At 41.6% G+C, this 22,451-nt stretch overlaps 1 protein-coding gene across 1 annotated transcript; it reads right to left on the reverse strand.

Annotated features, from left to right (window-relative positions):
* Positions 1–954: 954 nt before the first annotated feature.
* Positions 955–19,353, reverse strand: LOC129705190 (testis, prostate and placenta-expressed protein-like). Its single transcript, XM_055648652.1, has 7 exons — positions 18,096–19,353; positions 14,789–14,850; positions 10,806–11,001; positions 6,445–6,506; positions 6,292–6,356; positions 6,178–6,210; positions 955–1,090 (listed from the first exon to the last, which is right to left on the reverse strand). Exons 1-7 carry the CDS (start codon positions 18,283–18,285, stop codon positions 1,060–1,062), a joined length of 639 nt encoding a protein of 212 aa, XP_055504627.1. The 5' UTR covers positions 18,286–19,353; the 3' UTR covers positions 955–1,059.
* Positions 19,354–22,451: the final 3,098 nt, after the last annotated feature.

Raw genomic sequence — 22,451 nt, forward strand, 5'->3', positions numbered from 1 at the left:
TAGAACAACATTCAATTCCATTTGCAAGTTCCCAATGAAGCTTTTTGTGCCCAGATGAAGCAAGACCAGTACAAAGTCCATACTTAAGCTGGTGAGTGCCATTTAACATTTGCTCCACCCATGTTAGGCACCAATCATCTCCCAACAGAAGAAGGTTAAACCAAACACTTATGTTAGTACTAAAATAGTTAAGATAAAAGCCATTATTTTTTTCCTGCTTACAGCCTGTCCACTCTGACCTGTGGATAGTACTTGCTTAGTTAATTTCTTATCTATTTGTTTGATAAGCAGACAATCTATAATCATGTCTTCTGTACCCATAAGCACACTCTTGTGTTGGGCATGGTAAAATAATTATCTTTGTTTCCCTTCTATTTCACATTGTTGCTTCCCCTTGGCATTATCAAAAATGGTGTACAGAACGTGGGTGATCAGCCATGATCACATTGAATGGCGGTGCTAGCTTGAAGGGCCGCATGGCCTACTCCTGCACCTACTGTCGATTTTCTTAAATTGTGGCTGCCAAAAAAGGAACAAAGTTGCCTCTTGATTTTCTAAAATCATGCCATCATCTCCAAGTCAAATCAATAATGTGATTAAATACTCTCCACTTGTCTAGATGATACCCCTGAAAGTCAACTCCGTCCAGTACAAAGAAGCACACTTAATTGGTATTTCCTCCATCACTTAGAGGATACAAGATTAATTGGTAGGAGTACAGTTAGAAAGATTAAATATTTGTTAGATTAAAAATATTAATAATCTAACACGATAGTTATGGTCAAGGTAGGACAAGCTGCATAGATCACCATGAAAACAATTTACATAACATATTGTATCAGGCACAAACAAAATATTGAGATGCATAATTTGTAAAAGAAATTACAAGCACAGGTCACTTCCATTACACTGCTTACTCAGTGAAAAGCAAAATATGCTCATTGAATGAGAATTGTTTACTTCTTTGAAGTTGTATTCACAGCTTCAGATCCTATAGCAAATCTGGTCAGATTCCTTGCCGATACCTTCTGCTCAAAGCTTCCAAATTCAAGATGTACTTTAATACCAAGGTCGCTGGGAAGAAGAACGGCTATAAAACAAAATTAACCATTACATTTACAAAAATAGACATAAAAGCATGATTGTATAAGTAATGCTTACTATTGCTTAGATTAAAAAAGAAGCTGGACTGATGCAGGGACTCGACCTGAAATGTTAATTTATCATTAACCCCTGCAGATGCTGCTTGACCTGCTGGGTTGCTTCAGCAGTTTGTTTTTGGCTCCACAATCCAGCAGCTCTTGTCTCTATGTTTAAACTAAGATGCAATTTGACAATAGACAATAGGTGCAGGAGTAGGCCATTCAGCCCTTCCAGTCAGCACCGACATTCAATGTGATTGTGATCATTTGGTGGCAAGTATGGATCACAGCTACAGAGGGTAGAGGGTCACTTTGCTGGTTTACCTACAGCTTTAAGGAGGGCCTCCCATAGCCTGAGCAGTTATGTAGTAACCATGAAAACCTATTTCTCAGTCCAAATCAATATCAAATATCCTTCATACCTCTCTGCACCCCTTGAGGATCCATGAATACCATGGTGCTTGCCATCCTAATTCTCCATCTCACTCAGAACTATAGTTCAATGGACTCCTGCACTGTACCAACGGGACCCAACATAAGTTTGAAAAATAGAACCTCATCTTGTGCCTAGGCATTTTGCAGCCTACCAGACCTCAATATTGAATTCAACCATTTAAGGTAAGGTAAGGTCTAATTTTTCTCAATGAGTTACATCCTACAGTGCCCCCTAATATTTGGGACAAAGACCCATCATTTATTTATTTGCCTCTGTACTCCACAATTTGAGAATTGTAATAGAAAAAAATCGCATGTGGTTAAGCTGCATATTGTCAGATTTTAATAAAGGCCATTTTTATACAATTCTGTTTCACCATGTAGAAATTACAGCGATGTTTATACATAGTCCCCCCCATTTCAGGGCGCCATAATGTTTGGGACACAGCAGTGTCATGTAAATGAAAGTAGTTATGTTTAATATTTTGTTGCATATCCTTTGCATGCAATGACTGCGATTCATGGGCATCACCAGTTGCTGGGTGTCTTCTCTGGTGATGCTCTGCCAGGCCTGTATTACAGCCATCTTTAGCTTATGCTTGATTTTGGGGGGGGGGGGGGGGACTGGTGGGGGGGGGGGGGGGGGGGGGGGGGGGGGGGGGGGGGGGGGGGGGACGGGGGGACGGACACAACTGCCTGGTGGCCTGATGACAAGTATGCATGACAACTAACAATTTTATCTCCTCCCAACAAAAGTTTCTTTATATATGTTTTTGTTAGTTTGTGAAAAGTTTACGTTCGTTATTTTCTCTCTCTCTCCTCCTCCAAGGTTATTTCTTCTATTTACCTTTATTTGCTTCAGTTTTATTCAGTGTTATTTATCACGTTGTAGTTTTTAAAAGATTTAAGCGGGTATCGGGCGGATGTTAAAGGTCCAGACCGTGAGCACGGGCTTCCTTTAGGGAAAATGATGGGTAAAAACTATTAAATAATGTGGGTGTATGAGGGACTGTACCTGCACGCCAGGAAGCCCGTGCTCGCGGTCCGGAGCCCTTAATGACCGTACGAATGGTCCGATACCCGTTTAATTATTTCAAAAGCTACAATGTGATAAATAACACTAAATAAAACTGAAGCAAATCAAGGCAAACAGAAGAACTAACTTTGGAGGAGAGAGAGAGAAAACACATATAAACTTTTTACAAACTAACAACACACATAAATAAACTTTTGATAAACTAACAAAAATAAACATACTTTAAAAAAAATTTCATATAACATTCCTAATTCATGGGTAAAAATTACTAAATAACCTGGGTGAATGAGGGGCTATACCTGCACACCAGCTCGACTGCTGGATCCCTTAATGACCCTCCGATACCCGTTTAAATCTTTCCCATCCACCCACACATCCAAAGTTCACAGAGGATCTGAAAAAGGCCCGAGACCTGAAACGTTGCCTATCCTTCTCTGCATAGATGCTGCCTCACCCGCTGTGTTCCTCCAGCATTTTTTGTTTGCCTCCTAAGTTCAAACGGTAATTATACCTGCATCAGACAGTTCTAGGAAATTCTCCCATGAATTTTATTCAAAGGAACGCGTCAGTAATACTTGAAGGTCAAAACACAATTATATTTACTTAGGAATCCATATCGATGTATAGGTTGGTGACACATTGAAATAACAGTGTTAACAGTAAGTTAACGATGTTAACAGTAGCAGTTCGCACATCGTTTTTGTCTCGGAGGAATGAAATGATAAACGACTCCAATCGTTCTGCAGTGCTCATTAAACCTGAGAGCTTTTTAAAAATGCAAAATTCTTAGGCGGTTTTGCTTTTGCTGCAATCTATTTTGTGTATCGTATGAGGAATTGATCAGCGTTTATCATTACCAACGGATGACATTTAATTATTTTCAGAGTCTGAGCCAGCTGACCATGCAGGCGGCCGCGACTACGCAGCGTGCGGTCGGATGGGAACTAATTGCAAAATCCGTTTCACAAAACATGGGGGAGATTGTCCCCCACCTTTCAAAATATGGAGGACGTGCCCCCCCCCCCCCCCCGGGATTTCCACCCATGGTTGTACCATCAATGAGGATAAGTGAGCCAGTACCTTCAGCAGCCATACATGTCCACCGTGTTTCAAAGATAGGGTGATATGCTTTGGATCTTGGGCAGTTCCTTCTCTCCTCCATACTTTGCTCTTGCCATCACTCTGATATGTTAATCTTCATCTCATCTGTCCACAAGACCTTTTTCCAGAACTGTGGTTGCTCTTTTAAGTACTTCTTGGCAAACTGGGCATCCTATTTTTGCGGGTTACACAAAAAAGCTGGAGAAACTCAGCGGGTGCAGCAGCATCTATGGAGCGAAGGAAATAGGCAACGTTTCGGGCCGAAACCCTTCTTTTTGCGACTGTATTTCTGTTCATGAAGTCTTCTGTGGACAGTGGTCATTGACAAATCCACACCTGACTCCCGAAGAGTGTTTCTGATCTCTCAGTTGGGGGTGGGGGGTTCTTTATTATAGAGAGAATTCTTCTAACAACAGCTGTGGAGGTCTTCCTTCTTAATGATGTTCAAAACAGTTGATTTTTGGTAAGCTTAAGGTTTTGCTGATGTCTCTTAATAGTTTTATTCTTGTTTCTCAGTCTTATAATGGCTAATTTGGGTTTCATTGACAAAACTTTGGTCCTCATGTTGATAAACATCAATAAAAGTTTATAAAGGTGATGGAAAGACTGGAGGATAGACTAGATGCTGAGACCTATATTAAGGAGGCAATTAAACACACCTGAGCATTTACAAACATCTGTGAAGCCATGTGTCCCAAACATTATGGTGCCCTGAAATGGGGCGACTATGTATAAACACAGCTGTAATTTCTACATGATGAAACCAAAATGTATTTAAAAAAAAACCTTTAATAAAATCATCACAGCTTATCACCATTTGATAGGGTAAAGCATCCTCCATTTCACCATATTAAATGGCTTTCATCTTTTCTAGCTACCCCATCTCCAAGTTGTCTCCAACTGAATACTATCTTTTTCTCACTTTCTAGCTCTAACAAAGTATGCTGAGTTTCAACATTTTCTGCTTTTGTTTCTGATTTCCAACATTCTCAGTTTTATGATGATCAACATTTTCCATGGTCAGCTCTATGCTGTTTAATCTTGCCATCCTCGGAGATGCCTTTTGCTATCCCAATGAGATGAATACATCTGGAGCAAGAGCATGAGGAGCAAATTAAGGAAAGGAGGAAGCAACCAATGCAGCCCTTTCCTGCCCAGATTGCCCATGCAGAATTTAGAGTACGAAACTAGAAACCAGAACCCCGATTCTCTCTTCACCAACTGTCCCTCACCACTTCAACACCTTGTCAGGACATCTACCTAGCCATAATGCAAAGTAAATTCCTCCACAACATAAATATTACAAACTATATTTGAAAATATATATTTCTTGAAAAAAGTCTCTTAATCATTATTTCGTCAATGTTTTTGTTTTGTTTATGTAACTTTGTATCTCTTCCTACTATTGTGCAATGTTATCTCAATGGTATGGTTAGTGGAAGAGTACTAATTTCAGTTAAAAGTCCGCAGGTGGCTAGGAAAGCAAAATACCCAGCCATGCACTGCACTCTGTACAAAGGCTGCCAAAGTAAAGGTCGGGTGGATAATAGACGTCTGGGAGGTGAAGGCAAGCCATCTCTTCCACTTTGCTGCTGCACTATCAAAGCTTCTAGCACAGCATCTACACACCCTGGTACCTAGTCTGTCCCATTTTGTACCATCTTTCCATACTTCCAGGTCGGATCCACTTCTAGATCTGCCAGCGCCGACTCTAACCAAAATGCACTTGCACAATAAGAGGTCCTGCATTATATAGAAACATAGAACATAGGTGCAGGAGTAGGCCATTCGGCCCTTCGAGCCTGCACCATTCGCCATTCAATATGGTCATGGCTGATCATCCAACTCAGTATCCTGTACCTGCCTTCTCTCCATACCCCCTGATCCCTTTAGCCACAAGGGCCACATCTAACTCCCTCTTAAATATAGCCAATTAACTGGCCTCAACTACTGTCTGTGGCAGAGAATTCCAGAGATTCACCACTCTCCGTGTGAAAAATGTTTTTCTCATCTCGGTCCTAAAAGATTTCCCCCTTATCCTTAAACTGTGATCCCTTGTTCTGGACTTCCCCAACATCGGGAACAATCTAGCCTGTCCAACCCCTTAAGAATTTAAGAAGTTTCTATAAGAATTTTGTAAGTTTCTATAAGAGCATTCTATATATATCTTTTAGATGCTGTGCTGGTTGTGGAGTACATGGATGTACAAGGTAGTAAATATGTTGCTGATGTAACTGTCATTCCAGCCAAATTCCTACAATTACTATTCTCTGAATGCATGTGATTCCTCTTTCTTTTTCCTCGATCTTTCCAAAAATAATAAACTTTTACCATTGTCTGAAGTGTTATATCATGTTAATATAATTGAGGCATCATTCTGATGCACCAAAGTACAGTCAGCACAAAGTGAAGAATGTAAATGAAAAATGACAGTGATACGTAGTAAAGAACAAACACAAGTACCTGAATGGAGTGGACCATTTTCTGTATCGATTACTGTTGAAGGTGAGAAGAAATATATAATTAATACGAGTACGTGTCAACAATTTTGAAGGAATAGGCTTTATCAAAACTTACAGAGTATTGACTGAGATGGGCTTCTGGTCATAATTGCTGATTGAAGGCTCCGATTGAAGATAACACTGAAAGGAGATGTGCAATAGACACTTTTAAATACCATCAAGGGATTAGCAAGTAATCAAAGAGAAAATAAATGAACTTTGATTCTACCTTCCAGGACTGTGTAATGTTTGGTTTCAAATATCTGACTGCGTAGCCAGAGTAGTGTAGATCTAAAAAAAAGGGGGGGAAAAGCTTGTCAATAAACAATCCAAAATATTAAGCATACTATATGTAAGCACACTGATGTATTAAGTAAATTTAACTTTTATAGAGCATCAATATGGACCGAGTCTGGATAACAAAGGGATTCTGTTTTTATGTATGTCCATAAGTAAGTTAGAAAATACACAAGAATCACTCCATATAGTAAGCATACCTCCACGGTATTCTACAAATTACATAAAAAGTACATAAGACTGAGAAGAAAGAACAATTATTAAAAGTGGACAGAGAAAGGAAACTACGTAGTTCTGCCATCATAAAAGTGAACATATATATTTACTTCTGACATTTTAATTTAATAATGCTATGGGAACTCATTCATATGTAATGATGTCTATAACTCAGACGTTCATAGCTCGTAGACAGCCTCTCTATAAATATATAATATCTTTATTAAATAGCATTGACTATTATAATTCAAATGCTACATTCATTAAATAGAAAGCTAAAATTGTAATGCACCATTTAAAGCATGCTATAAGTAGTGTAGTCAATAGTCAATAGTCTATTTAATTGTCATTTGGACCCCTGGAGGTCCAAATGAAATGCCGTTTCTGCAGCCATACATTACACACAAATAGACCCCAGACACAACATAATTTACATTTTACATAAACATCCATCACATAGCTGTGATGGAAGGCAAAAAAAAACGTATCTCTCCACTGCACTCTCCCCCCCCCCCCCCCCCGATGTCAGAGTCAAAGTCAAAGCCCCCGGCTGGCGATGGCGATTGTCCCGCGGCCATTAAAGCCACGCCGGGTGGTGCGAGGTCGCACACCGGGTCTTGATGTTAAAGCCCCCGGCGTGCGCTCGCAGAGTCCCGCGGCCATTCCAAGCCGCGCGGGGCAGTGATGTAGGCCCCGCTCCAGGAGCTCTTCGACCCCGCAACTCGGGCAGGAGAAGTCGCCGTTGCAGGAGCCCTGAAAAGCGGTCTCCCTCCAGGGACCCGCGGGCTCCCGGTGCTGCCGCCCGCAGACCCGCAGTGGCAGCCTCCGCATCAGCAGCAGCAGCAGCAGCGGCAGCGGCAGCGGCAACGCTCCTCCACCGCTCCACCCGCTCCGGTCTCGGTGAGGTGAGTCGGCACCAGAGTCCCCGGCTTCTTCCTGTTGGAGGCCGCTCCTCGTTGCAGCCCCAACGACAACTGAGACCCGACGAGAAAAGGTCGGGTCTCCAGTGCAGGGAGAGATTTAAAAGTTTCCCCCTCCCTCCCACACCCCCACCCCCACCCCCACCCCCCCCACACACACACCCCAACATAAAATAACAAAAACTACATATAAACATAGACAAAAAATAAGAAAAACGCGGACAGGCTGCAGAGGCCGCTGCTGACCAGAGTCGCGCCGCCTACCGGATTTTATATAGAACCCTGTTGGGGATTTCACTGTCAGTGGCCCTTCTGCTGCAACATCAACAGCCTCCAAGGTTCAAGGCCCAAAACTACAGCTACCAGAGTTACTGTTCCACACCACATTGAAGCAAAATGTGGCTAGGTCCATGGGGTAGGGAATAGTAGGCAGGGGCCAAAAGGACTGGCCATCAGAGGATCCATTGGGGCTTAGGATGTTGAGGTGCTTTGGCATGAGGATCAGGGTCAGCAAGTAGCGGGCCCTTGCTATCAGAAGATCGGGGTTTGATGAGGTGGTCGAGGCTCAATGCCTGGAAAAGGAGTTCAGCCATTGGAGAGCTTGAAGGGAGGGGGGGGGGGGGGGGGGGGGGGGGGGGGATACAGCATGGAAACAGGTCCTTCAGTCCTGCGATTCCACACCAACAACAGACTCAATAACAACTTCATCAACAAGTTCGCTGACGACACAACAGTAGTGGGTCTCATCAGTGACAATGAAGAATCGGCGTACAGGATGGAGGTGGAGCTGCTCACAGGTTGGTGCAAATCCCACAACCTCATTCTTAACGTGGGAAAAACTAAGGAGATGGTGGTTGACTTCAGGAGGGCGGGGAAACAACACCATACACCTCTGCACATCGACAGAGCTGATGTGGAAAGGGTCAGCAGCATGAAGTTCCTAGGACTACATCTGTCTGATGACCTGACGTCCACGGCCAACACCACAGCTCTGGTCAAGAGAGCCCAGCAGCGACTTCACCCTCTCCGAAGACTACGTAAAGCAGGCCTCCCCACTACACACCTACGGACTTTTTATAGGGGGACTGTCGAGAGCACATTGACCTACGGCATCACTTCCTGGTTCGGGAGCTGCAAGGCGTACGAACGGCACCAACTAGACAGGATAGTGAAGACCGCCAGCAGGATTATTGGTGCTCCACTCCCCTTCCTGCTGGACATATACAGGAAGAGATGTATCAGCAGAGCCATCTCCATCATCAAAGACCCTTACCACCCATCGCATGACATTTTCTCCATCCTGCCATCTGGGAAGAGGTACAGGAGCATTAGCTGCAAAACCAGCAGGATGCTCCTCAGCTTCTTCCCACAGGCTATAAGACTGCTAAATGGACTTTGCCCCCTGCCAAGTATCGCGCACAAACCCCCACACTGCAGCAGAGCCACTGTTGTGCCGCTGCCGGTCGGAACGCCTGTTGAATGTTTAGTAGAGTGTTAAATTTGTTCATGATACATGTATTTTTTTTAATTTCTATTTATTTTTCATGCACACTGAATGGACACTGGTTGAGCAACGTTTTTTTGTTTCCTCTGGGTATGCGAATACTCAGGAAATGACAATAAAGATATACAATACAATACAACCATCGAGTTTGAAGGGAAGGATTTTGCCATGCAAGGCTAACAAGAACTAAGATAGGATAGATGGTAATTTGGTTAACCCCAGTGAGGTTCAGCATAATGCAAGTAAAAGTTAGTTGTTCTGGAAATGACTCAAAATAACGTTGAATTTTCTCTGCAATACATTGTTTGGGAAATGATGTGGCTTGATATGTATCTGAGACATCAATCATTTTCAACACTCAGTGCAACTCATGTCAGAAATTGCATTGTCGTGCTTCCAGTGTGATGCAAAATAATCTGAAATAGTGATAAATCACTCTTCGCTCTCGAGAAAATTGTGTAGTGCTGTAATGACCAATCCCATTTCTTAACACCAGACTTGATTATTCAGAGAAAGGAAACGTCCTTTCATCATCTGTTTGTCAAACCATTCTTAGAATCTTATATGTTTCATTAATTAAGATCTTATTTATCTAAAGCTCTGCTGTCTTTTATCACAGAACAACCCCTGTATCACATGAACTGAACCTGTGTACCTTCTCTGAAAAGCATTTCCTTCCATAGATAAGGAAGGATCTGCTATTCAGATAGGACATGCAATCTTTCAGATGTACTCTCATCAATGCCTTGTAGATTAATCATTATAATTAATAACTAATTATTAATGAAATGATTAATGAAATTAATAATAATTAATTAATAATGAAACTATGATTTATGATTTGAGGAACGCTGCAGAGGAAATTATATCTTTCAAGGTTGAGCACAAAATACGCTCAAACAATGCTCAAGATAATTTGTCAGGATCAATGCCTTTGCTCCTTTCCATTTATGGATGATGACCCCTACAATCCTGGATTTGTCTTTAGAACTTGAAGTCTAGCAATAAAATAGCTGATCCAAAATTGAAAGAATGAAATTCAGGTGACATCCATATTACAAAAGGGTTGCCTTCTTGGTAAGCCATTTTTATTTCTATTTTCTGGAACACTAACCCACTTTTCCAGTTGAGTCCTATGTAATAAAAGTCAATATGTGTTCCTAAGGGATCAAAGGAATCAGAGTACAAATATATAACTCCTTCAAAATGGTATTGCAGGCAGATCGGGTGGTGAAAGGAGATTTTGACATGTTGGACTTCATCAGTCAGGGAATTGCGTATAGAAATCAGAATAGCAAAGGGTTTAAGGATTGGAGATATCAGGGCAAAGGATGAGATTTGACCATTGGGAGAAAAGAGATGTAAAATTAGTTTATGAGGTGTAATGAATTAAAGCTCAGTGACTTGGTGGAAGTGAAATAAAGGGCGAATGATCTGTATAAGGAGCTGGCCACAGCTACTGCGGCTCCCCATGATGTAGTGTGTCACTGAAGGTTACAGTTAAGCATTCTAACGCAGCACACTAATAAGCTAGTATAAATAATGTAGAGCTTTGAGCTTCTCAGGATTTCGGTAATGATGGTAACTCTAAAGTTTAAATTGACTGCAGATTAAAAGGAAATGACATTACAATAACTACAATCTAAAGCTCACCTTTAGGGTCCTTCTTGGGAAGCACAAATTCCCCACACTCTGATACAAAGCGAGACCAGTCCTTTGAGGTTTCAGTGATCAAAGACTTGTAGTGACTCCATGGTTTCTCAATATGAATGCTAGGAATTGTATATCGCTTTCCATCAGGAGAAAACTTGTCACTTATTCTCAGTGATCCTCCGGCATGGGTGAATAACTGGGTAAGACAAGCATAACAATTCTAAACATTCCGAGGAATGGAAAGATAATGTATTTTACATTGCTTTAAGATGTGGTAAGATTTTCTTTAAGAAAGCATTTATTTGCTTTGCAGTTACTGCAGCAAATATCTTTGCTAAATAAAGGGTTATCAAAGTTGTTCATGAATAACAATCCCAAATCTTCTTCAATTCTTTGCAATAATGGAGGTACACTCTCTCGTCAAGTTTTAGCTGTTCAGCAACATCAATCTTCCTCCCAGAGCAAGGAGGTCATAGGTTCAAGTCCCACTGTAGATGTTTGATCGCATCAGCTTTGGACGGCACTTCAGTGCCATATTGTGGATATAATCTTTCAGGTGATTTGCTCAACTGAAACTCCATCTTCTTTCCCAAGCTAACTATTTGGATATAGAATTGGCTTCATGGTAGGAAGCAGAGGGTGGGGGGAGCTTCTTTATCAGACTGGAATTCTATGATTTGTGGTGTGCCTCTGGGATTGGTGCTGGGCCATTGCTGTTTGTCGTCTATATTAATGATTTGGATGAGAATGTGTAAGGCCTGATTAGTAGGTTTGCAGATGACATTAAAATAAGTGGCAGCGTGGACAGTGAAGAGGGCTCTCAAGATTTAGATATTAATAACCATATAACCATATAACAATTACAGCACGGAAACAGCCCATCTCGGCCCTACAAGTCCGTGCCGAACAATTTTTTTTTCCCCTTAGTCCCACCTGCCTGCACTCATACCATAACCCTCCATTCCCTTCTCATCCATATGCCTATCCAATTTATTTTTAAATGATACCAATGAAGCTGCCTCCACCACTTCCACTGGAAGCTCCTCATATTACCCCTAAACTTCTGTCCCTTAATTCTGAAGTCATGTCCTCTTGTTTGAATCTTCCCTATTCTCAAAGGGAAAAGCTGGTCCACATCAACTCTGTCTATCCCCCTCATCATTTTAAAGACCTCTATCAAATCCCCCCTTAACCTTCTGCGCTCCAGAGAATAAAGACCTAACTTATTCAACCTAACTCTATAACTTAGTTGTTGAAACCCAGGCAACATTCTAGTAAATCTCCTCTGTACTCTCTCTATTTTGTTGACATCCTTCCTATAATTGGGCGACCAAAATTGTACACCATACTCCAGATTTGGTCTCACCAATGCCTTGTACAATTTTAACATTACACCCCAGCTTCTATACTCAATGCTCTGATTTATAAAGGCTAGCATACCAAAAGCTTTCTTTACCACCCTATCTATATGAGATTCCACCTTCAAGGAACTATGCACGGTTATACCCAGATCCCTCTGTTCAACTGTATTCTTCAATTCCCTACCATTTACCATGTACGTCCTATTTTGATTTGTCCTGCCAAGGTGTAGCACCTCACATTTATCAGCATTAAACTCCATCTGCCATCTTTCAGCCCATTTTTCCAAATGGCCTAAATCACTCTGTAGACTTTGGAAATCCTCTTCATTATCCACAACACCCCCTATCTTGGTATCATCTGCATACTTACTAATCCAATTTACCACACCTTCATCCAGATCATTGATGTACATGACAAACAACAAAGGACCCAACACAGATCCCTGAGGCACCCCACTAGTCACCTGCCTCCAACCCGATAAACAGCCATCCACCATTACCCTCTGGCTTCTCCCATTCAGCCACTGTTGAATCCATCTTGCTATTCCTGCATTTATACCCAACAGTTGAACCTTCTTAACCAACCTTCCATGAGGAACCTTGTCAAAGGCCTTACTAAAGTCCATATAGACAACATCCACTGCTTTACCCTCGTCAATTTCCCTAGTAACCTCTTCAAAAAATTCAAGAAGATTAGTCAAACATGACCTTCCAGGCACAAATCCATGTTGACTGTTCCTAATCAGACCCTGTTTATCTAGATGCTTATATATATTATCTCTAAGTATCTTTTCCATTAATTTGCCCACCACTGAAGTCAAACTAACAGGTCTATAATTGCTAGGTTTACTCTTAGAACCCTTTTTAAACAATGGAACAACATGCGCAGTACGCCAATCCTCGGGGACTATTCCCTTTTCTAATGACATTTGAAATATTTCTGTCATAGCCCCGGCTATTTCTACACTAACTTCCCTCAATGTCCTAGGGAATATCCTGTCAGGACCTGGAGACTTATCCACTTTTATATTTTTCAAAAGTGTCAGTACTTCTTTTACTTTGAACCTCATAGTATCCATAGCTACTCTACTAGTTTCCCTTACCTCACATAATTCAATATCCTTCTCCTTGGTGAATACCGAAGAAAATAAATTGTTCAATATCTCCCCCATCTCTTTTGGCTCTGCAGATAGCTGTCCACTCTGTCTCTCCAATGGACCAATTTTATCCCTCGTTATCCTTTTGCTATTAATATAGCTATAGAAACCCTTTGGATTTACTTTCACCTTACTTGCCAAAGCAACCTCATATCTTCTTTTAGCTTTTCTAATTTCTTTCTTAAGATTCTTTTTACATTCCTTATACTCCTCAAGCACCTCATTTACTTCATGCTGCCTATAATTATTGTAGATCTCCCTCTTTTTCCGAACAAGATGTCCAATTTCCCTTGAAAACCAGGGCTCTTTCCAATTTTTACTGTTTCCTTTCAACCGAACAGGAACATAAAGATTCTGTACTCTTAAAATTTCCCCTTTAAATGTCCTCCATTTCTCTTCTACATCTTTCCCATATTGATCAGCTGGGCATTCAGGTTAAGGAATGGCCAATGGAGTTTAATTCTGGTAAGTGTGAGGAGTTGAATTTTAGGAATTCAAACCAGGAAAGGACCTTCAAAGTAACTGTAGGGCTCTGGGAAGTGTTGTAGAGCAAAGGATTCTCGGAGTACAAGTATTTCACTCCCTTAAAGTGGCAATGCAGGTCAATAGGCTGGTGAAAGAAGCTTTTGACATGTTGACCATCAGTCAGGCAATGGTGTATAGAAGTCAGGATGTTATATTGCAGTTATGAGAGAAGCTGATGAGACCACAGTTGTGTATTGTGTCCAGTTTTGGACACCCTGCTATAGGAAAGTTACCATTAAGCTGCAAAGAGTGCTGAGAATTTACGAGGATGTCCTGGCAATGTCCTCGTAAATCACTCTTTCCAGCTTAATTACATCCTTTCAATAGCAGGATGACCAAAACTGAATGCAGTACTTACTCCAAGTGTGGTTTCAGCAAAGTATCGTCCAACTGTGACTGTATTTGACAAAATAATTCAAAAGATGGTTGCATATGTTAAGGGATCATGGGGTTAGAAGTAATATAATCAACCTGGATGTTTGTTAAAAAATCGATAATAACGAAGGAATAAGAACATTTTCCAGCCTATTACTAAGGGGGTACCCTAATATATGAAAGTCCTTTTTATATGATCATAGAATAAACAATATAATAATAATAATAATAGATACAATAATAAATATGAGTGCAAAACAGCTGAATGATGCAAAGATTGAAATGCAATCTGAAATAGTACCAAAAAAATACAATGTCAGACTAACCACATGAGGTAGAGTTAAGAGTAAACGTGGCCGCACCTCTGGGAACGGGTGGGAAATAGGTGATTAATTCAGGAGACTGATATGTCCACTTGTGAGTCACCTTATCCCATTTGCAAAGACTAAGGTTGATGCTACCGTCAATTCCTTGGATTTGGACAGTGATTGATCTCTAATGTCAATTTATCATTTATAACAATGTCACAGAAAACCCACCTTGGACTCTAATGAGAAATACTCACCAATGCTGCATGGGATGCTTTGGGATAATCAAACAGCGTAAAGGACGTATCTGAAAAATCATCTAATACAAAGAAAAGAGAGACATTTATTTGGATTGTGCATAAATCTACATTGAGAATACCAGTTTCTAGCCCAATCATATAACAACAGGAACATAGGAATGACTAGCAGTTAGGATAGTACCACAGTTTTCTCTCAACAGAGCTGATTACATTATGTGAGTCACATTGAAATAAAAGAAGTGGATAAGATGCACTTAAAATCCATTTAAATCAGTGTGCTGATATGCATTGGAGCTTCTTCAGATGCACCATTGAAAGCATACTGTCGGGTTTCATCATAGGTTGGCTTTGGACCAGCTCTACCCAAGGTCGCAAGAAATTGTAGAGAGTTGTGGATGGACCCCAATCCATCACACAGACCAGACTCCCCATCATTGACACTTCCTGTTGCCTCAGGAAAGCAGCCAACATAGTCAAATACCTTTCCCACCCTAGTCATTCCTTCTTCTCTCACATCTGTCGGCAGCAGATACAGAAGCTTGAAAGCGGGCATCACCAGATTCAGGAGCAGCTTCTTCCACTCTGTAATCAGGCTTTTGAATGGTTCTTCCATAAGTTATGGCTCAAAGTTGTGATGCAACCCAACAGTAACCTTTTTTGAAGAGGTTACTAGGGAAATTAACGAGGGTAAAGCAGTGGATGTTGTCTATATGGACTTTAGTAAGGCCTTTGACAAGGTTCCTCATGGAAGGTTGGTTAAGAAGGTTCAACTGTTGGGTATAAATGCAGGAGTAGCAAGATGGATTCAACAGTGGCTGAATGGGAGAAGCCAGAGGGTAATGGTGGATGGCTGTTTGTCGGGTTGGAGGCAGGTGACTAGTGGGGTACATCAGGGATCTGTGTTGGGTCCTTTGTTGTTTGTCATGTACATCAATGATCTGGATGAAGATGTGGTAAATTGGATTAGTAAGTATGCAGATGATACCAAGATAGGGGGTGTTGTGGATAATGAAGAGGATTTCCAAAGTCCACAGAGTGATTTAGGCCATTTGGAAGAATGGGCTGAAAGATGGCAGATGGAGTTTAATGCTGATAAATGTGAGGTGCTACACCTTGGCAGGACAAATCAAAATAGGACGTACATGGTAAATGGTAGGGAATTGAAGAATACAGTTGAACAGAGGGATCTGGGAATAACCGTGCATAGTTCCTTGAAGGTGGAATCTCATATAGATAGGGTGGTAAAGCAAGCTTTTGGTATGCTAGCTTTTATAAATCAGAGCATTGAGTATAGAAGCTGGGATGTAATGTTAAAATTGTACAAGGCATTGGTGAGACCAAATCTGGAGTATGGTGTACAATTTTGGTCGCCCAATTATAGGGAGGATGTCAATAAAATAGAGAGAGTACAGAGGAGATTTACTAGAATGTTGCCTGGGTTTCAACAACTAAGTTACAGAGAAAGGTTGAATAAGTTAGGTCTTTATTCTCTGGAGCGCAGAAGGTTAAGGGGGGACTTGATAGAGGTCTTTAAAATGATGAGAGGGATAGACAGTTTGATGTGGACCAGCTTTTTCCTTTGAGAATAGGGAAGATTCAAACAAGAGGACATGACTTCAGAATTAAGGGACAGAAGTTTAGGGGTAACATGAGGGGGAACTTCTTTACTCAGAGAGTGGTAGCGGTGTGGAATGAGCTTCCAGTGGAAGTGGTGGAGGCAGGTTCGTTGGTATCATTTAAAAATAAATTGGATAGGCATATGAATGAGAAGGGAATGGAGGGTTATGGTATGAGTGCAGGCAGGTGGGACTAAGGGAATAAAGTTGTTCGGCACGGACTTGTAGGGCCGAGATGGCCTGTTTCCGTGCTGTAATTGTTATATGGTTATAGTATGCTTTCAACGGTGCATCTGTAGAAGCTCCAAAGCATATCAGCTTCTCACACTGATTTAAGTGAATTTTAATTCATTTCATTCACTTATTTTGTTTCAATGTGACTAATAACAACGACCCTTACCTCATCATGGCCATTGGACTTTTTCTCTGGAGCTGTTATGAAATAATGCTGAGAACTATATATCTTTCTCTTCGTGCTACCTAATGTACTCAAGTTTGGCTTGATTGTATTCCTGCATAATATTATCTGATTTGAATGGATATCATACAAAACAAAGGTTTTCACTGTACCTCAATACATGCGACAATAATAAACCTAAACTGAACATTCTGCCATGGCACATGTGATATACATTCTCAATAACAGCTATTGCTGTATTCTTCTAACCATAAGGGTATCATTGGCAAAGCCAGCATATGTTGCTTAACACAAACTGCTTTGAGACAGTGGATGAGCTACCTCATCAGGTGCAGCTATATGATGAACGTACTTCCAAATTGCAGTCATGTAGGAAATCTCAGCAGCAATAAAGGAACAGCAATAGACGATTAAATCAGAACAATGTGCAACGTGTGGACAGTGGTGTTTCTACTTTTCTGCTGCTTTTAAACTTGTAGATGGTGTAGGTTTCAAATTTGTTCAGTTAGTTTATTGTCATGTGTACTGCGGTACAGTGAAAATCTTTTTGTTGCGTGCTAACCAGTCAACAGAAAGACAAAACATGATTACAATCGAGCCATTTACAGTGTATAGATACATTGGGACAGATAAGCCTTGGTAATTTGCTGTGAATATACATGTCCAACCCACCACTGTAGGAGACCAGCAAGCAACATACACTGTAAACTGTAGATAGCAATGGGACCAATAATGCATCAATAAACTTGTGGTTGGATACCAAGTGGCGGGGCATAATAAGTATGTCGCAATATCCTGAGCTCCATGTGCATACTATCAACCAGTTTATAACAGGCTCTCGTGGTATTTTACATGTTAATAATAGGCACGCTTTAGCAGCTAACTTTTTATTCTCCCCATGCTACAGGCACTGTTTAAATGTCGCTCGATGTTCTTACAATGGGAGGTTTATTATACTAGATTTCACAAATTGTTGAACCTTACATCGTGGGCCAGCTGCATTTTTCATTTTAATTAACCCTTAGTCTTCCGTAAACAATTCTTGTTTCTCCCCCCTCGCTGCGTTTTCTGTGGTTATATAGCCATATAACCATATATGCATCTCTGCGTTTTCTCGTGTTCTCTGGAAATCTTCGTCAAAACATCACCATCCACCCATCCCTCCTCTCAAAATCAAGACCGCCTTATTCTCAATTCCCTTAGTTCCAGGATACCTACACCACCTCCCTCTCCCCATTGCACGCCGCCCCTTGTCGAGGCACACTGGTACCTGCACTGCATTTAGTGGTGTTCCGGCTGTGTTCCCCCGGTAGTTTGCTGGCTTCGTCGTCCATCTTCATGCGGCGCAGGGAAGGGAGGTCGGGGCGATACAGGTCTGTTTTCCGGGCGGCCAGATTAACCCGACAAGGCACCCGTGGGACACCAGGTCCCTGGCCGACATTTCCCGCCGTGTTTTCCATCGGACTGCAAGCCTCTGTCCAAGGTCTCAGCCCACCTGCTTCTCACCGACTGACTCATTGCCCACCCACACCGATCAGTATCCAGGGGGTCGGTCATTCAGTTACTTAGCAACGAAGTTACGCTCACTATTACCTAGTTGGTGACTTTGTAATTTTACCATCCAACAGGCAGTCTGCAATCTTAATTTCTTGATTCTGCAAATCCCAGACCTTCATTTAGTGGCTCGTCCTTTTCATGTATTTCATGTTAGATTCCCACAGCCAATAATTAAGAATTGGATGTAGAACGAAGAACATGGAAGGAGGAAGCTAGAGTACACCGATGTCAAGAAGGCTGTTCTCCACCACCTTTTCAACTAAAGATGAAACTTCATCCACATCTGTGAAAACATAATAACGTTTAATTATGAAGAATCACAGAGGCACACCCGAAGGAAGAGGGTTGGATTCCTATGCATGGTGGTTGGACTTTTAGTGGTCCATACTCATCTGCAGTACACGATGTTTCATTTCACCCACTATTCTAGATAAAGATTATAGATGGAACCGGTACAAAGGAAAACAGGAATTGGACTCAAATAAATGGGCAGGGACTGGCGCCAAATGAAGACACCGGTGGAATTCAACGGCACAGCGGCGCATCTGCCTTATGGCGCCAGAAACCCGGTTCAATACTCCTAATACATAGATGAGCGGTAGGATCTTGGAAAGTTGAAGAGAATTTAATGTTTTTCCTCATCTCGGTCCTAAATGGCCGTCCTCTTATTCTTAAAATGTGACCCCTGGTTCTGGACTCCCCCAACAGCGGAAACATTTTTCCTGCATCTAGCCTGTCCAATCCTTTAAGAATTTATGTTTCTATAAGATGCCCTCTCATCCTTCTAAATTCCAGTGAGTACAAGCCCTGTCGACCCATTCTTTTATCATGTCAATCCCGTCATCCCGGGAATTAACTTGGTCAACCTACGTTGCACTCCCTCAATAGCAATAATGTCCTTCCTCAAATTAGGATACCAGAATTACACACAATACTCCAGGTGCGGTCTCATCAGGCCCCTGTACCACTGCAGTAGTACCTCCTTGCTTCTAAACTCAAATCCTCTCCAATGAAGACCAACATGCCATTAGCTTTCTTCACTGCCTGCTCTACCTGCATGCTTACTTTAAGTGACTGCCGTACAAGCACACCCAGGTCCCGTTCCACCTCCACTTTTCCTAATCTGACACCATTCAGATAATAATCTGCCTTCCTGTTCTTGCCACCAAAGTGGATAACCTCACATTTATCCACATTATACTGCATCTGCCATGCATCTGCCCACTCACCCAACCTATCCAAGTCAGCCTGCAGCCTCATAGCATCCTCCCTCGCAGCACTCACTGCCACCCAGCTTTGTGTCATCTGCAAACTTAGAGATGTTACATTTCATTCCCTGCCATTCGGAAAAGGACCCATTAATTCCTACTCTTTGCTTCCTGTCTGCCAACCAGTTCTCTATCCATGTCATATCCTACATCCAATACCAAATTTGCACAATAATCTCTTCTGTGGGACCTTGTCAGAGGCTTTTTGAAAGTCCAGAAACACCACATCCACTGGCTCTCCCTTATCCATTCTACTTGTTACATCCTCAAAAAATTCCGGAAGAATGTAGCCTCTATTAGTCTGCAAGAGAAAAGGGAGGGAGAAGATGAAGTTACATGAAGCAAGTTCACAAGTTATAGGAATAGAATTAGGCCATTCGGCCCATCAAGTCTACTCTGCCATTCAATCATGGCTGATCTGCTGGACCAGCTGGGAAAGAAGAGGAGGGTCAGAAAGTGAGGGGCACTAGATTCTTTCAACACTCCTCATTCTATAAGTTTTTGTAAGAAACAGTTGTTGTCATAGCAACTTTGTCCAAGAGTCAAAGTCAGGAAAGAGGAAATATGAGAATGGTAGAATGGATAAGGACATTGTGATGGTGCCACACAAAAGGAGTTATTAAGCAAAACATTGGATTGTGAGAGTAACGTGTCAGTGTCGGTTTAGGATAATCAGAAAAAAAGGAGAAGGCACAAATAGGTTGTTTTTAGGTTGAAGACATAAGAAACTGCAAATGCTGGAATCTTGAGCAAGACACAAAGCGCTGCAGGAACTCGGTCGTCAGACTGCATCTGTGGAAGGACTGCAGAAACACACAAAACTGCAGATACTGGAATATTGAGCAAAACACAAGCGTATGATGAAGAAAACGGCACAGTGGCACAGCCAGTGGAGCTTAAGGTTGGGAAGCTGAGACAAGCAGAGCACCACAAGCAATGAGGCATTCTCTACCCATTGCGGATGTTGGACTTAATCTATGGAACTGATGCACCACAACGCTGAGACCTATATTATACACTTTGAATCTTCTCCCTTTGCTCTACCCATTGTACTTGAGTTTGACTTGGTTGTATTTATGTACAGCATTATCTAATTTTATTGTATAGCGTGCAAAACAAAAGCCTTCCACTGTACCTCGTTACACGTGACAATAATAAACCTAAAAAGCTTGCAGCTATTTACAATCAAATTCAATTATATTAGTGAAGGAAACAGGTGTAACAAATGGATCTGGTACAGCAGGGGGTTGAAATAACTGTGCATGTCGTGCTAATGCATAACAGGAAACCAATAAACAGTTGAATAAAAATGGCTAAAATATGTTTTGTCCAAATGTATACTTGTACACAGGTAACTAATTAGTACTTGGATTTGAAATAGTTTAAAGTAATTATTCAATGGGATAATTTGAAGTTTGAAGTAAAAAGATTATAGATTACAACTATTCTCCAAATGCTGGAGCAGAAAAATATGTTTCTGATTAAAATCTCCTATATTGCAAATGTGCTGGGTTGAGATGCCATGAGATTGACCTTAACAAATCACAGATTTTAACTTTCTTTTCTGGATCACATTCATGATTAAGCTGAAATTAAAATTAAAAATCAAAATCAGAAATAAGACTGCAAATATTCAGCAGATCTGACAGCCTCTGGGAAGTTAACTTCTGACTTCACAACTCAATATTATGCCTGTTTCATTGGATAGGTCGTTGCCATCATTCCCGAAGATGCACCCCAAGGAAATATTCCCGGCCAGTCCTCTTCCCCCGATGGCCATAGTTAGAGCTCTCCTCGCTCCTGGGGCTCCAGGTTCCACGCAACCTCACTGGGTCATACAAAGCGCAATGGGGCCACCCTACATGTAGGAAGGAACTGCAGATGCTCGTTTACACCGAAGATAGACACAAAATGCTGGAGACAGAGAATAGGTGACGTTTCGGGCCGAGACCCTTCTTCCGACTGAGACTCAGGGGAGAGGGAGACTAGAAATATGGAAGGGCAAGGTGTGAAAACGACAGATCAAAGCAGACGATGGTCAAGGAATTGTTAGAGTGAGGCTCAATGCAAATTGAAGGAACAGCACCTCATATTTTTGTTGGGTAACTTACAACCTAGCGGTATGAATGTTGATTTCTCTATCTTCAAATAGCCTCTCCCTCCCTCTCCATTCCTCCCCTATCCTAGTTCTCCGACTAGTCTGTCTTCCCGATTAAATTTTAATGTTTGTATGTCTCATTGTAACCTTCCCCTCTGCCAACAATGAACCATTCCTTGATCACCATATCTCTGGTCTGTCCTCTCCCCTCTCAGTTGTAAGATATGGGTTATTTGAAGATAGATAGTGATGGTCTTGGCATCTTATTTGGATCAGACATTGTAGGCCAAAGAGCCTGTTCTTGTGCTTTACTGTTTTATGTTCTATGACTCCTGGAAATATATGGCTTGACTGCTCAGGAGCATTTGGGATGTTATCGAGAACTTAGATTACATGCATCAGGAACATGCAGAAGGGATTTGTATATGGCAGAAGGAGGACACCCCCACATAAATTACCACCACATTGCCCCATCGGGGATCTTCTGCCCTATAGACGAGGCTGCTTTTCGCATATTGACTTCCTCAGACACTTCAACCACAATCCCGAGGAACTGCCCAGAGAGAATAGATGGTTCCGGTCGTAACACCAAGAATTATGCCTTTGAGGTTTTGCTTCTGAAATTATTTACTAGCCTCCTAGAACAGGACTCTTAGTTAAATGTCTTTCATATCTATCCATCTACCATCTATCAAAGATCCAA

This window comes from Leucoraja erinacea, chromosome 17, assembly GCF_028641065.1.
Source record: "Leucoraja erinacea ecotype New England chromosome 17, Leri_hhj_1, whole genome shotgun sequence".
Classification (NCBI taxonomy): domain Eukaryota; kingdom Metazoa; phylum Chordata; class Chondrichthyes; order Rajiformes; family Rajidae; genus Leucoraja; species Leucoraja erinaceus.